This window comes from Apostichopus japonicus, chromosome 14, assembly GCF_037975245.1.
Source record: "Apostichopus japonicus isolate 1M-3 chromosome 14, ASM3797524v1, whole genome shotgun sequence".
Lineage (NCBI taxonomy): Eukaryota > Metazoa > Echinodermata > Holothuroidea > Aspidochirotida > Stichopodidae > Apostichopus > Apostichopus japonicus.
In genome coordinates, this window is record NC_092574.1 from 10,907,583 (window position 1) to 10,924,232 (window position 16,650).

General features: G+C 37.8%; 1 protein-coding gene across 2 annotated transcripts in view; it reads left to right on the forward strand.

The window, feature by feature from the left end:
• Positions 1–16,650, forward strand: part of LOC139980367 (uncharacterized) — a 79,558-nt gene that overhangs the window by 45,785 nt on the left and 17,123 nt on the right. Inside the window, exon 2 of one of the 2 annotated variants that reach the window (XM_071992000.1) lies at positions 3,502–4,978. In XM_071992000.1, coding sequence (XP_071848101.1) covers positions 4,246–4,978 — 733 coding nt within the window. In that variant the 5' untranslated portion in view covers positions 3,502–4,245. Of the gene's footprint in view, positions 1–3,298; positions 4,979–16,650 lie in introns of those variants that run through there. The other variant, XM_071991999.1, reaches the window with a different exon arrangement.

A 16,650-nucleotide genomic window follows, 5' to 3' on the forward strand; every position in this document is an offset into this window, starting at 1 on the left:
GATTACGAATTAGCTTCATTGTCACTTTGGCGGTGCGAATTAATGAGAAATTGAAAAGACCAGAATAGAGAAAGGCATGTCAATCAAAATTAACAACTCCAATGGTTTTACTAAATCTTTTAATTCCTATGATCGACAGAGTTGGGTTTGTGTAACGTTCCACATTCATTTACCTTGGTATGCATGCATATTGAAAATATATTGAACAGTACCCTTGTTGTTAAATTTTTATCCTCTGTTAATGATACCGTAATTTCATTACAATCTATGTAAGAAACCAGACTAAATAGGCCCATATTGATAAGTGTTACTAATTGAGATAATTTTACGAACGTCCAGCCCACCCACCCCCTCCCTTTCCGTTTTACTACTTCCTTCCCAACTGTTCAACAAGTATAAATGTGAGTTCTCTGGGGTGGGGGAGACCCTTAGTTAAGGAACCATGGTGGCTAGAATGCTTGTGAGTTAAGCCCGTCCAGTAACCGAAGTCGGTATAGTCACTCGTACTTGGTTTTTTTGCATAGATGAGAAGTACCAGGTCTGCACGACCACCCTCCCCCTCACAACTGGAGTCAAGCACCCCCCCTCCCACCCCAACACACAACAACAGCCTCACTTCGTTCTCCTGGTTCGTGTTTGCTTTTGCGCCTATTCCTGTTTCCATCTGTACATATAAATCCACCTATATGTGTCGTATACTTAATATACATTCTCAGTCATATTTTTGTAATCGGCTTCCAAGATTGCACCTCTCCTGTAGAGCTGTAATCCGCGCAGTTCGAACGGTTACGTGTATCTCTACACACACCTGCAGGGTACGTATACCTCTACACACACCTAAAGGGTACGTATATCTCTACACACGCCTAAAGGGTACGTGTACCTCTACACACACCTGCAGGGTACGTATACCTATACACACACCTGCAGGGTACGTGGACCTCTACACACACCTGCAGGGTACCTATACCTCTACACACACCTGCAGGGTACCTATACCTCTGCACACACCTGCAGGGTACGTGTACCTCTACACACACCTAAATGGTACGTATATCTCCACACACACCTGAAGGGAACGTATACCTCTACATGCACCTGAAGGGTACTTATACATCTACACACACATGCAGGGTACGTGTACCTCTACACACACTTGCAGGGTACGTGTACCTCTACACACACCTGAACACTTACCAAAAAATAAACGAGTACAATGAGAAATACAAACAAGAAAACCCTCATGTTTCTTATACTCATGTTTTCCTGGGTCAGATTTCACGAGGGGTGGATTTTAGTAATGTCATATCACTGAAATAATTTACAATTGGATAAACATACTAGTACCTTTTGTTATCGACACCGGTATTTCTTTGTTTTTAAACAATATGTTGAAGGGTTTTGTCAATTGTCACGTAAGATTTGTGAATTATGTATCATATCCAAGAATGACACCAAACGTTTTTGATATGAAATATTAACCACGAGGGCATGATATTAGACAATGGCACGAATTTTCCCAAGAACCAATCAAAAACTGTTACATTACCAATAATGGTAATAATTGTATAATTTTTTGATAGGAACGAAAGTTGGTAACAATAAAACTCTTTGAATGTTTAAAAAGTACATCAGTGACCGAAAACAATTGAAATGATTCTCATTTCTTCGAAAGACAGCCAGATATCATATTTCATAATAACTCATTATTTCCGCCACGTAGGCCCACAACACAATCACAGCGAGCCATAATAAGGTAATCAACAAATCGTTATATTGGTATCTATAGGCAGTTCAGTATTATTTTTTTTTAAAGCGATTAGGAATTGCTCAGTCAGTTCTCGTCAGCTAAAATATCAACATATGAATAACGCGTTGACTTACATTAGCATTTAACTTGTTTTTCTTTCCTATCTTTCTCCTCTTCCTTACACCCACTCGCCCCCTTTTTCTGTAAGTTACTCCAGTTCTTCTTCTTGGTAAAACTGGGCACATAATTTTAAACTTGATCACCAGACACTTTTAAACACAGGGGTCGTCCTCAGTAAAACCAATTTATTGATATTAATAGCAGCCCATTATAAGTCTTACTATTTAAGTTATTCCATATCTTGCATAACCAACTTTGCTGTTCGGGCAATCAGCAAACACTTGCCACAATGCTCTCCACCCTACATCTATAAACTTCAAATCAGAATCTGCCCTGTAGAGCCAATAACACAGAAAGGAAATCATGCAATTTTGTAAATAAGCAGTCAATTTATTCCCCTCTTCTCCTACAAGGTTCACCCTCCCCCCTTCTTACCCATCCATCGCACTGTCCTACCCCCCCCCCTTCCCCGACCTGCATCTAGCACGACACTCCCAGTACGCCGAATGCAATTTATTTGATCGTTTATGTTTTACCGCCGCCAATAGGCAAAAAAGTGAGGGCTCAACAGTTTTCTATTCATTTCCGTACATTGTTATTTTAAGGTCTTTCAAATGTATTTATGTTGAAAACAGGAGGTAAACAATATCATGATACCAAATATGTGGCACCCTCTTAGTGAATCGGTTGATAAGAAAACAATGAGTTTCAAATGAGAATTCAACGCCTGAACTATATGACTCATACTTTGCAAATCAACTACACCTTTCCGTCCCTTTCTTTTGAAATAAAATTAAAGTTTTTGAAAAACAAAAGGAAGACGTTTTGGGACGTAGAATTCCATTTAATTTTGATCCACTCAATCATCTTATATCTGTCACGACTTTCGGGGATTGCATGGGCCCTTATAACCCCTCATAGTTCACTCCCTTACCCCTAGAGTATGCACCACTGCTAGTTAGGGGGCACTCGTGTATCGAACAATCATATATCCCATGGCCCCCCTGACTACAAAATGTTGACAAAAGCTCCTCTTTCCAATTGGGCAAATTTAGCAATTACTTATCCAATCGAGTTCACTGATTGATTTAAATACAAACACAACTAATTCTACCTTCTATGTTGTGATTCGTTCAAAACAGTCCCTTCATTTTTCTGTCATATAGTTTTTAGTAATGAAGTTTGTTTTTTTGGAAATGTGTAGAAAGTAAGGCTTTAGAAAATACAAGTTGTCTCGCTGCTTCAACTGATGTTTCCTCTGTCAAACTTAACCTCTGTCTTCGACTCAGACAGCGCAGTGACTTTTTTTCTTCTTCTCATCACTAATGGCGGCGAAATTCGTGCCTACCTATGCGCATGCGCATGTCATCCTCGCATCCCATTGGCTGTTAGCTATGTTACCTATATACAGTTTGCGAGAGTGGATGATAAGGCCAGTCTTGATTCAGCACACTGATAAAGCACCAAGGGAATAAAGACGCGTTTCGTGAATCAATGCTGACTCTTTATTTAAAGAATTAAAGAGGTTTTATGGAAAGTATGTTCACAGGTTAAAAATTGAGGCGTTTCATAAAACACACAATCAAATATATCGCTCTCTCTTCTCTCTTCTCTCCCTCTCTGTGTGACAGGAATACGAGTTTCACTACAGGACCAGGTTTGTTACTTGAGAAGAGCTCATAAACCAAAATGGTTCAACCGTCTGCTGATGTCCTATGCGAATAAACAACGCAGCCCGTTATGTGCAAGCAAGCTCATGTGGATATTTAATTTGATTTCATTTCGCTGCTGTTTCTTTTGAGAATACCAAGTTCACCTTTTTTTTTCGGGTGGGAATTGTGAAGAAATCGACAAAAGGTGGTGTATACATCATTTTGTTGAATCATTTGTTTATCCGGATTCGGTTCAGTGGAAATAACAACCGAAAACCAAAAAAGAAAGTTATGTAGAACGCCGGACGTCATCATCAAGTTCCGCTTTTGACATTTTTGGTGTATTTTGTTTTTAATTATTATTATAATTACTTTTTTTTGCAGTTATTTTGTTAATATAAGTCGACGGAACAAAACTCAAAATGTTCATTACAATTTTACTCTTTGGTAGCTCACAACTTCAACACGTGGTGGTATGGCCCACACACATGCGAAGCAGTGGATAATAGCCCATATAGAAAACATATTGTTTTATTGTGTCGTGTGGATTATATTATCATATGTGACTGGATGATAAACGGTACCAATTAGAACAAGAAATCGTCAACCTCTAGCGAAGGATTTTAGTTCAAGTTTTTACCTTTTTTTTATTAAATTTATTGGGACTTTTACAGATTTCGTCTTCGGGTTTTTTTAAAACCTGAAATATTGCCAAGGAACATTATGTTGAACACTCGGTTGGACCATGCATTCAGAAACCCTCAGCCTGTGTTAGTGGTCATCAGTTGTCTCTGCCTTTGCTTAGGGTCTTGTTTTCCCTCTAGTGAACCACTCAATAGGATACCGGCTACGCAGTCAAAGACCCAGATAGAGACGTCGTCGGGAGGTCAAACAGTACAGACTACCGCCGCAACGGTTACTGCCGCAACGGCGTCAAATAAAGTATTCAGTTTAAACTCAGATCCACGTTTTAGAAATATGGATACTGTCGTCCAAGATAGGTTAGATTCTGTGGGACAAGTGTCCTTATCAACAACCAGTGCTACATTATTGGTTAACAGTACTCGAGGAACAAGTGACTCATTGCCGAGCGCCTCCTCATCCTCCTCCTCGACCGCCTCGCCGCCGTCGTCGTCAAAGAATGACAGGCAGAGGCAGAGGCCCAATTTAAAGCAAAAGAAGAACAAATCTACGAGGGAAAGATCCCAAAAATCTAAATCTAAAAAAAGGAGATTATCTTCCGAAAGGAAAGGCAAAACGCGGCAACAGGAGCAGCAACAGCTGGGCCTGGACGCGAGGGCCGGTAGGAGAAATCGAAGAATGAAGAGGATTGATTGCGCAAGGCTGGCGCAACGCAGCAAGAGGATCCGACAGCTCGAGAACTCGATATCTTTCTTTTTAGCAGTTTATCCTGATGGAACTATCAATGGTACTCATAACAGAAGTGATCGACACAGTAAGTATAGTTATTGTAATTATTATTATTATCTTTATTTTTGGTTTAAATTAAGTACCTATGTTTGTTTAAGGATGAGTACCGACCTTTCTGTTCCACGGTGTAACCAGGGAGTTGCCATGACAACTCCCTGGTGTAACTATGTCACTGAGCAACCGCTGGCGGTGCCAGTCGTGGTCACACTAGTCTGTAGTTTGTATCAGTAAAGCAGTATGACTGCGCGAGTACCATATCCCGAGTACGAAAAACGAGGAAAGGAGTACAAAATCATGTTTTCAACTAAGTTTATTGTTAGCTCATTTAGACCAGCTATATAATACATGTACATACAGCATGTCGCATCGTGACATTGTTCTGTCCGAAGCCTACACATCTTTAACAGTGATTGCCGTACTGGTTCATCGACCTAAACCGTTTAAGACTCGTAAAATTACCGCGGAATTGGTTCGCAATTCAACAAGAACCGATTGCAGCATTGTCAATTCAACGGCACTCACGCAATACGTACCGTTATGATGGTGCTGTGTAGTTTTGCAAGAACTAACAGCCCCACGTGCGTGGGTAGTTGCTATAAAATTGACTTTTCAAGAAGGTCTATCAAGGAGTTTTCGGTTTGTTTTTGGTTTTCCAATACCTTTCTAGAATTATCTCTCTCTCTCCCACACACACACCTTTATTAACATTCAGTTTATCGTTTGTCAATGATTGTCATCTACTGCGTATAAACCAATACACGTCTATGTTGATTGTACAAAGCGTATACCTCTTAATGAGCCATGCATGACTTTAATAGTTCGTTTATGTTTTAATAAAGTTTATCTCTAAGCAGTGTACGTCTTTAATGTGACTGTCATAAAGAGCTTTCCTCGTGCGTACGGCACGCCGTGTATGCCATTTCTCACCAGTGTTTGGACAGTATACTCTCTATATACACTGTTGCTGTGTTTAAAAGAAAAAGGTTGTTAATTTAGATTTTCCTGTATAGTTTATATAGCATTACATATAATCTTTGATAATAGATACATCGTTCATCGGTTAAATTCGTCCGCTGTAACCCGATAATTACAAACACCTGAGTAAATTACTCGGTCTTAAAATAAGTATTCAAGGCGCCGGTTTAAAGGGCTCCCGTCTTTTTCCCCCATATGCTTCCAACATTGTTCCGAGGCTATCAATCACGTGCCCACGATATAAAAATACATCGTATATAAAATCGTATTTTGTAAAGATGTAGCAGTTCTTTCAGTTGTGAATGAGCAGTTTGATTTATTTATTTAAAATGAATCAGAATTGATTTACTTATACTTATCTTATTAACACTGTGTTAATTTTTTTTAAATATATTTATTTAAATAATACGCCACGAATGGTTTCGAAAAATGGCGCAAGCGGGGTTAGGATTGAGGTGGGGGGGGGGTAACAGTCGCGTTGATGGAAGGAATTTTGTTGTAAAGTACAAATGGATAGATAACCGACATTTCGGTCCTATATATTAATAACAATCTTAATTTTAGATTCTTTTAAAGAACTTTCAACAGAAGGTCTTCAAAAATGAGTAGCACATTTACATATCGAATACCGAATAGCCTAACAGGAAACGATTTGAAGCTACGCGAATTTACAAGACAAAGCTAAATGAAAATGGAAAATGAAAGAGGGAACCAAATAATAAACTGTAAATATTGGCAATATTCGCGTGTTGTTGTTTCTTTGACAAGAACTGTTGCAGCCTACCTATAGACTCTCCTATAGGCCTACAAGTTACCTGAGCAATGTGTCACGTGTGCTAACGTCCAGCCAGTATATATATATATATATATATATATATATATATATATATATATATATATATATATATATATATATATATATATATATATATATATATATATATATATATATATGTATATATATATAAATAGTAGTTGTTTTCGCAATAGGTTTAACTACTCTCTGTTGTAAGATTATCAAAACATGTAAACGTGCCCCCAAAGACTTCTAGTTTCTGGCATCGTTCATCTGTTTTCCATATATATTTCATTCTAAAACATTTACCCGTTTTATGGCAACGTGTGACACACTCACACGGTAATCAATTACTCGGCTTGCTTGTATATAGAAGACACTAGAAACGTATGGACGGACAATCTCTAGGTAGCAACAATTCCATAAGCCGGTCGTGACTGATAACAAATTGTTAGATTTTTCTTTGTAAATTGCGACCTGTTTTACTAGATAGCCCAGTGTAAGTATGTCGCACGTTCAGAAGTTATCAATCATAGTTCGTGCTTCCTTCCAACAGAGACCCAATTCTCGGCGATGTATACAACGGGATTAAAGCAGGTGGCTTGGTTACTAAATTATACAACCATTTCCGTCTTCGGTAGGAATGAAACTCGTGTTAAGTTTACCTCAACGGGTTATAATATATATAGGGGATATATATATATATATATAGGGGACATATATATATATATATGTAGGTATATATATATATATAAAGGGATATATATATATATATAAAGGGATATATATATAGTGATATATCCCTCTATATAAACATATATATATATATATATATATACATATATATATATATATATATATATATATATATATATATATATATATATATATATATATATATTATATGCTGTCCATGCTCCCTGGCAGGTACATCCCTGCCATGAAGGAAGTGTGTGTATATGCTCTATTTATTTATAAGCGTACAGGCTGCGTGCACACAACTTGCATAAGCAAAGAGCAGAGAACTTTGCTTCTCTCTCACTGTTACTGTTAGATTGAATATGTTGTTAGAATCCCCAGGTCCCGTCACGGTAGTCTTGCTCGATAAATACATACAATATATACACAGCTTCTGTCTTGTTACCTTTTTTTTCTCTTCTTTCTTTCAACAAAAAAAGAAAGTGCCCATTCTTCTTAAAGCGAGGCAGGCCCCTCAATTCGAATTAGTCTGGATTATTCACGCTAAGCAACTGAATGTGCTCACGACGTGACCAAGGCTCGTGTTTTTTCATCTTCTTTTACTTCTTCTTCTTCTTCTCCCCCCCCCCCCCCCCCTTCGTTCTTATACTTCTTTTTATTGAATAAGTGACTAAACTTAATTCAACCACGGATAACAGAAAAAACGAAATTAGCCCCTTTGCACCATGTTGTGATAAACAAGGATTAGCAGAATCCTCTTGTAAAGGTCTATAAGCTCTATGCCAATAAGACTGCTATACAAATGACATATATCCCGTAAGATGTTAACTCATCCCAAGTCAAGCTCTTCTACGAAATTGAGCCACGAATCGAAAAATCAATTGCTTCTGAAAATAGGCGGGTGATTCCTTATTTTTTTCTTTTTGTATTTGTTTATCTTTTTTGATTTGGAGATTTCAGTATGTCCATCTTGACAAATGTTGGGAAAGAGACCAGAAGAGTTGACAGTAAGGGTTGAGGTTAGTGGGGGGGGGGGTGCAGGGGGTGGGAGGGGGAAAGGGGATGAAACAAGGTCATTTTAAGGTAAGATTAAGCAAACCGGTTTCTTAAAAGATGAGCTTGCAAGTATGACAAACAAATTAAGGAAGATCAATATAGGTAACCAATTGTCTTAAAATCACCCTAGCTGTATCTTTACGCGTTTTGACACAGGCCACGTTCAGTCGGTGATCCTGTCGCGTCCAAAGTTCACGCTTTCGCTCCGGTAAACCCTACGTCCTACCTTAGGCCTATACCCTAATTCCGTGCACAACAGTCATTTGCCAAATAGTATCTATACAGACTGTGAGCAGGGCCCGGGAGGGATAGGGACCCACTCGGAAGAGTCGTAGCTTTAAGATGTAAAGGGCGTACGGAAGTAACACGAAATAGAACCATATGTCTGGATTTGCAAAGTTAAGCAGTTTTGACATTGGATTGGTGGTCTAGATATACTCTACAGAACATCTCTCGAGATACAAATAGGCTACTACTTATAACTTCCGAGACGACTTTAGTAAGTCTAACATACCTTAGTTCTAACCTCATAACCCACTTTTGGTATACAAGAACAAAATCAGGGTGCCATCTATTTGATAATTATATATATTACTAACTCAAATGGTTAAAGGAAAGCAAGCCTCATCGTAAGTTTAGTATGTAGTATATGTACACGGCGGTGGTAATACAGCTTAACTGCAGACTTATGATGCATTCAATACTGCACAATCCCCGTTTGCCTATACTATAGCCTCTGGCGTAACTATCATCTCGTCTCCCAAGAGGCTGTCGTGTTTTCTCACCATTCCCTTGACTAAATATGAAACTAAAACACGGATGTTTTCCATTAGAGGGTCATGCTTTTTCGCATTTCATATATATGTGTGTGTGTGTTGTGCATATCATATACCCGAAAGGTGAAGTTCAAAACGACGATTTATCAAGTCCCCTAGTCTGATTAAATGTCCTCCATCTAACGTCTTTCTTAAACCAAAATTTCGCGTGTAAATTCCTTTATAATCGTTAGGAATGTCAAATTTTTATGTGAGATCCCAAACGGCTTAACATGTGCAGGGAGGATCAACCTACTACGATAAATAACACTATACGAGTAGCAAACGACAAAAGTTATCTATGGAGCGCCAAATAGTTCACTAAATTAGATCGAATAATTATACTGACATAAATGTTCCGAAGTATAAGTTCAAGACATTAATTGATATTTATTAAGGTAAACCAATAAGCTGTTGCCGTTTAATAGCATGTGCAGTGCAAAATGACACGATATTTACGTAGACTGTATATATGGATATTACAACACTTTATCTGTCACAAACGTTATCTTATTTGGCTCATGCCTTTAGGCGTTCTCGGGGGATTCATAAAGAAAACCTAAAAATAAAACGATGATATCGGTTCTACTGTGTATAGTCTAGACCTGATTTGTAAATAAAACCTTTTTTATCGTGTTTTTTTTTAAAGCGTTTAAAGTACATTTACATGTCATATTTTTTACACATACATCGTTGTTACGGTATATATATATATATATATATATGGTACAAGTATAACATACAGGCCTTCACGGTTGAGCATAATCGGTTCGTCTATATATAGATATATAGCTTAACCTATATGTGGGGCTATAAGTTAACAACAACAATTCTTATCTTTAAAGTAAAACAGGAAACTAACCAATTTTGCATCAGATCCGGGCTTTTCAATTGAATTACGTAACAGGAAAGAAAGACAGAAGAATTTACTTCTAGTAAAAGTGTGCGTACGGTCTAACGGGAAACAGGTTGTAGACTATTTCTCGGGACTCCGCTCGGCCCCATTGTTATCTCCTGTCTGTGTGATAGGCTACAGGTATAGGCTATGACCTTGTATAGATTATTATATAATGTTGATCTGTAATCACAATAGCCCGTTGATAAACATAATAAAGCTGTAGTCCCTGACATCGTCATCCGGTGAGGTGTGAGCATAATAGCCGGGATAAAGAAAAAAATGAGAATGTCAGTCGAAAAATGTCTTTGCGATCCTTTGTGAATGGAAACTGATAGATATTTTACAATCTGATTTTTCAATATTGGGGTTACAGAAATGTACCATACACACTGCGATGCACGCCATATAGAGCTATACGTACACACCGGAGACCATGATTCCGGCATTATGGGACACAAAATAGTGAACAGGTTGCAACTATGAAACATGTTGCATTGCAGCATACCAAAACATGTTCCTACAATTCTCACTGTAATCAGAACGTTAACCAATCACCATGTAAGAGAGTGATTCAACAGTCTTCCATATTGTATATATAAGATACAGTATAGCAGCGCTGTTGATTAACAATCATTTCGTGGCAAAAATGAGAAACAGATAGGTGACATAAAGCATGATATCATATGGGAATAATGGTCAATCTTCCACATTTATGGCAAATCACAGAAAACCATGCCTGTCATTCACATAGACAAGGTGACAAACTGCATGGAAGTTGCCGTTAGTGGAAAATCAGCCGGGTGAACAGATAAGCTTTTGATTTTGTGTTGATAGCCTCGTCATGGGGCTTTTAGTGTTTGTAGTGCATGACAAGAGCTGCTGATTTAAGAGAGAAGCAGTTAACTTTCTCTTCCGTATACGATCTCGCAACACACACCCACATATATATAGATCGATTTGGTTGTGTACAGCGAGGTTTGTCGATTAAAAAAAAATAACTAAAAAAGGAAGAAAATGAAAAGAAAGTTGATTTAATTTACGATGAAGACAATGGCGATATAGGAGTTTTACGGCAGGAAGGAAGACGTAGGATGTTAAATGCTTCCCTTTCCTATTTAGTTACTCGTCACAGATCGGTTTCCGTTGGACAACAACATGTTGTTTACGAAACAAGTGGTAGAATGGTCAAATTAAAATGAAAAACAAAAATCGCCCACTCAGCAGTGACAATAAACCAAAGAGGATATCCATTAAGTTCTTCAATGGGATTTTGGTTTTACAGGTGACCATACCATTATTTCATTACACACGCAGACACAGACACCCCCCCCCCCCCAACTCCATCCCCTTCTGTTACCTCTTTTTCTTTGTTTCAAACTTTCCTATCTCCCTTTTTGCTTTTTCATTTTCTTTGTATCACTTATTACGTCATCAGTCCTTATCAGAACAAATACAATGCATTATTACTGAATATGCAGTTTTGAAAATCTTAAAACCTCTGTATATACCGTAATTTTAAGATACATACATACAGAGAAGACACGAGAATAAAACAAAACCATGAACTACAGTATAGAAGAGAATGAATAATTCATTGGAAAAGTTAAGAAAGGTTAAGGTTTTTTCATTCTTTTTACATTCTGTTTGTTACTTTCGAAATCGAGTAAAAATCTTGTTTGAGACGGAAGGGAACCCCAAGGTCAGCATAATAGCAGATGACTAAGAAGTACCTGGATTATTTGTCTTTTGTTACCGAGTAACTTGAAAGTTATATTGACCCTCTCAACAATCTACTTTGCAAACATGTTGATTATATCCCCCAATTCAAGGGTATACAGTACGAGAAGAAAGAAGGGAAAAAAAAGAGTTCTTGACTTAACAAGTTGAATGCCGGGCATAAAATAGTCGAAGATGCACGTCGCTTACGATGTTTTGCTAAAGATTACCGAAAACGTTTTAAGGCAAGCCGACATTAAAGAACACCGAACACGGTGAACCATCAGTTTATATGAAAGTCTGTTTTAAGTTTCTTCAAACTGCTTGTATGGTTAAGTGTCAATGGGGTATTTAACACAAGCCTGGCGGTGTACAACGATAAGTGAAAAAACGTCTCATTTATCGATGGCAACGAATGTTAAATTCATCAAAAAAACGTGATAGCCGGAAGATACGCTTTGAGCCCTGCATGGACGTCAGTAATATTACCATTCGGTTACATTCAGTATAGCGGGGGGGGGGGGGGTGAAGATATAAAAGTATGTCACTTATGTAGGGATCATAAAAATGAGTATTAATAGATCAACCTTAACGGTTCGAGGATTGTTACATAAACGTTCTTTCAAAGGATAAACTGACCCGCTAATATCGACCAAGACTGGCTGCTTGGTGTTTGTCTGTCTGTATGTGTGAGGTGGGAGATGGGGTGGGGTGGGGAGTTGATGGTGTTTATGATGTCCATGGCTACTTTTAAGAAGCTGTTTTCCGGTGTTACGAAATTTCAAAGAGTGGTTACATTTTCCCTGAAGTGTGCTGATATACACGTGACTTGAACGGGAGCAGGATAGATGGTTACTAATTGCTCTCCCCCCCCCCCCCCCACATTTTCTATTATAGATCCCTGATATATGCCTGTATACTGATGTGTGTATGCGCGTCTATATTTATATGTGTGCATACGTACCATATTGCCTATTGCTTCCGTACACTGAAGGCCGCGTCCAATAGTTTACTGTTGATTATATTATTAACTCTACCGTGAGATCACTGCTCTGAGCTCGATATAGTACAGGGCTTATGTGAACGGTGTACAATATACCGTGGAATATTTGCAACGATGGGGTTGCTGTCATACGAACGGTAACAAATCTTTTTCGGGACTATAAACCATATCAGCGGGCCACTCATGGTGAACATTAAAGAAATAGGAAACGTTCATTTATTAACTCTCAACATGTACCAATAAAATCTCGGAGTTCGCCTCTTTCCCAAACACGCACTTATGATGAGAAAGGTATTTTGGTTCGCCATGATATAGTTAGATATTATATAGGATACAGATCTGTTGCGTGATACTATACAACACATAATGAAAGGATGCTTGTGTACAGGCTTTATGGATTACATACGTAGACATCTATAATGATATGATTGTCTATTTTTATCATGGCCACATGACCTAATTCTTCCACGCTATATGCAGATTTATGGGATGTGATTCCACATCGAGATTGCCGAGAGTATAGTTGTGCTAAATACCCGGGGGTCTAAAATAGAACTATAGAGGACGCTATGCGGGGATAAGGCTGACTAATTTTGTTATTATGTTTCGTTGTTGTTTTTTTATAGGCAATGGCATTTCGTCTGTTCCCTCTGTAATAGTTTTTTGCATACACAAATTCCATGTTGCGGTTTTGGGAGTCTCACATAGTTGAATGTATATATGGTTTGAAATCAGACATCAGCTCTCGACCAATAGAAGACACTCACATGGTTACAGTTTCACATAGCGTGCAGTCGCGCCATAGCCTGTCACGCTCGCTTTGCATATTACAATCAGGGCTATAGTGGTATAGCATAATGTGATTAACTGGTATAACCGCCATTTGGTGAGTGTGTGTTTGGGGGTGGGGGAGGGGGTGGGGTGTTGAAGAGACGGGAAGAATAATTCATAGCGATTGCATTATGTTGCTTTATACTAACGTGAATCTGGGTTGTGCAAGTGGGCGACATATACGTTTAGCCCTTATAGCTAGCATACATATATATAATAGCCTACTTAAAAGAAACACCGCCAGTGTTAATCGGCATATGGTGCCATATAGAACGCAATGCACGGGTAACTTATAATATCTAACCGAGGACATATTATTATGATTTCTTTCTCCCCCCCCTCCTTTTTTTCCCTCTTTTTAGCTAAAGGGCTACAAATCCTTTCCAGATAATTTACATGAAAGCTTTGAAGGTTTCTTTACTTTGTTTACTCTCACCGTCTATGAACTTCCGTTTGATTTATATGTGCATCGTGCAAAGCCGAGCGTCTGTACTCTGTTACTTTGGTGCTCGAATGGTTATATTGGTGCTTTCCGAACCTCTACGTCGTCAATTTTGGCGTCAAAGTTTATTCGAGGCATTACCCCGAAAGTGGTTCAATTAGTTTTCACTTCGAAGTAGGTTGTTTATCTTCAAAGAGGTTATATGGTAAACCTAAGGGGTTAGATGGTCATCGAATGTTCTCTTAAGACAATAAAGCTCCTTGCCTTAAAATAAACTTGTCTGTTTAAAATTAGTAGCACGCGGTTGGTAACCGGTGCATGTATATATAGGTTTAGCAACAGGAAGACTTCGACACATACCGTACTCAAAGAAATAACCAAATGTTCGGGTGTTTTTCTTCTTCTCTCTCTTAAATTATATCGTTTATTTTACTTTGAAACACGGATACAAAATACACATTCTACTTGTGTTCTTTAGTGATTTCAGGCATACAATCTCACTTTATTTATTAACAAGGAGCTAGTTTTACTTGCACATCCGTCACGACGTTGAAATGACATCTTTACAAATTCCAAGGTCAGCCTACATATTTCTTACATAAATAATTTTCGACTTTCTGCAAAAGGTTATGCAGCTACGGTCGTAAGAAAGATGAAGAATTCTGGAATATATCCATCCAGATTTTCAACGTTCAAAAGTCACTGTTATTATTATGATCATTATCATTATTCCTGTTATTGTTATTGTTAGTCATGATGATGCTACATTTGTTTACCAATAATTTGCCTGTAAAATGCATTCACCCTACAAATATCTCAAATAAGAAAAGTTTTTAAAAATTGTCCAACTGTAGGGAAATTTAAGCCATGCATTTAGTAAAATATGATCAACTTGGTTACAAATGTTTTCAAATCATCCGGCGCAAGTCGAAATAAATTTGGGATTCGTGAACGATTAGTTCTTTGTAGAATGTCCAAGTTCGCTACTACTTGGCTAGAGCAGCTAAAATATATATACGTGATCGTGTAACGTACAGTCTTCATAATGGACATCCTGTTGCCCCCCCCGAACCAAACCCGCCCCCTCCAACCACCCCTTTCCGAAGTGATTATCAAATAAATATAAAATGCTGCATAACAGCAGATAAATAACAACATCTATCCCGCATGACATATATATATATATATATATATATATATATATATATATATATATATAAATTACAAGTTGCCCATTTATCGATAACTAATTTATGTGCATATGGACTGATAGATGCACACACATGTCTGTAAACACATTCTCCTACGTATTATATGCTTTACTCATACATACATACGGTAAAAACATCCATATAGATACATACTCATGCATACTCATGCATACACATTCATACTCAAACATACTCGTGGATACACTTTCATTCTAACACATACTCACATATACACGCATAGGCTGCATACATATATATTCATACCCATACAGTCAGACACACTGATAATCATGCGCACATAATAAATGTCACACACATGCAAGTATAGTGACATGGTTAACATTATTCCGGTTATTAGCTTTATTTTCGGCAAACACCGACGATTGCCCACCGTTTGTTTATAATGGTATCTCTTGAAAGAATTTCCTCATTACAAACGCTGTCAACATCTTGTTTCTAATCGACAGGGATTGTTGTCCGGGGCACACACCTTTTAACCCCGGGTCATATACAGAGATATCCGCGCGCAAATTGTTCCTTTCAAATGTGTCAAGGAAAAGGTGTGTCAAAATAATTTCGTCCTTTTTTTGCTAGCCGCCATGGAGCCAATCATGAGAATACGGTTTCGCTAGCGTTTGTAGTGATAACGTTACCCCTTGTTCACTGCATTCCCACAACATAAATTTTCTTTGATAATGCTTTACTGTATTCCCCGCATAGTATCTCGCCAAGCCGTCTGTTTAGACCAGCGGTATACCTGGGGCGACGTGGTGGGAATTTAAAATTGAAGGGTAATTGCCCCGAAAAAAAAGTACAAATATAAATATATATTTTTTTTTAAAGGCAGAAAAAATGGTTTTCCACGCCATGTCTTACAGGATTTTTTTGGGGGGTCATTTTGCACAAATTTCATAAAACGTATACATACATATATATATATATATATATATATATATATATATATATATATATATATATATATATATATATATATATATGTATATATATGTATATATGCATGTATATATATATATATATATATATATATATATATACATATATATTGTTATTCTTAGGAAGCCCACGTGATCTGCGCGCTCCAGTCAAAATATTTGATTACAACTCGCTGGGCAAAAGAGGAATGTGCGTGTTCTTAGGAACGGTTGGAATGGAGACAAAGTCTGATGACGGTTATTGAAAGTAGCATGATGAAGATGGCGGCTCATCTTTATTCTGTCTCTACTGATTCCATTTC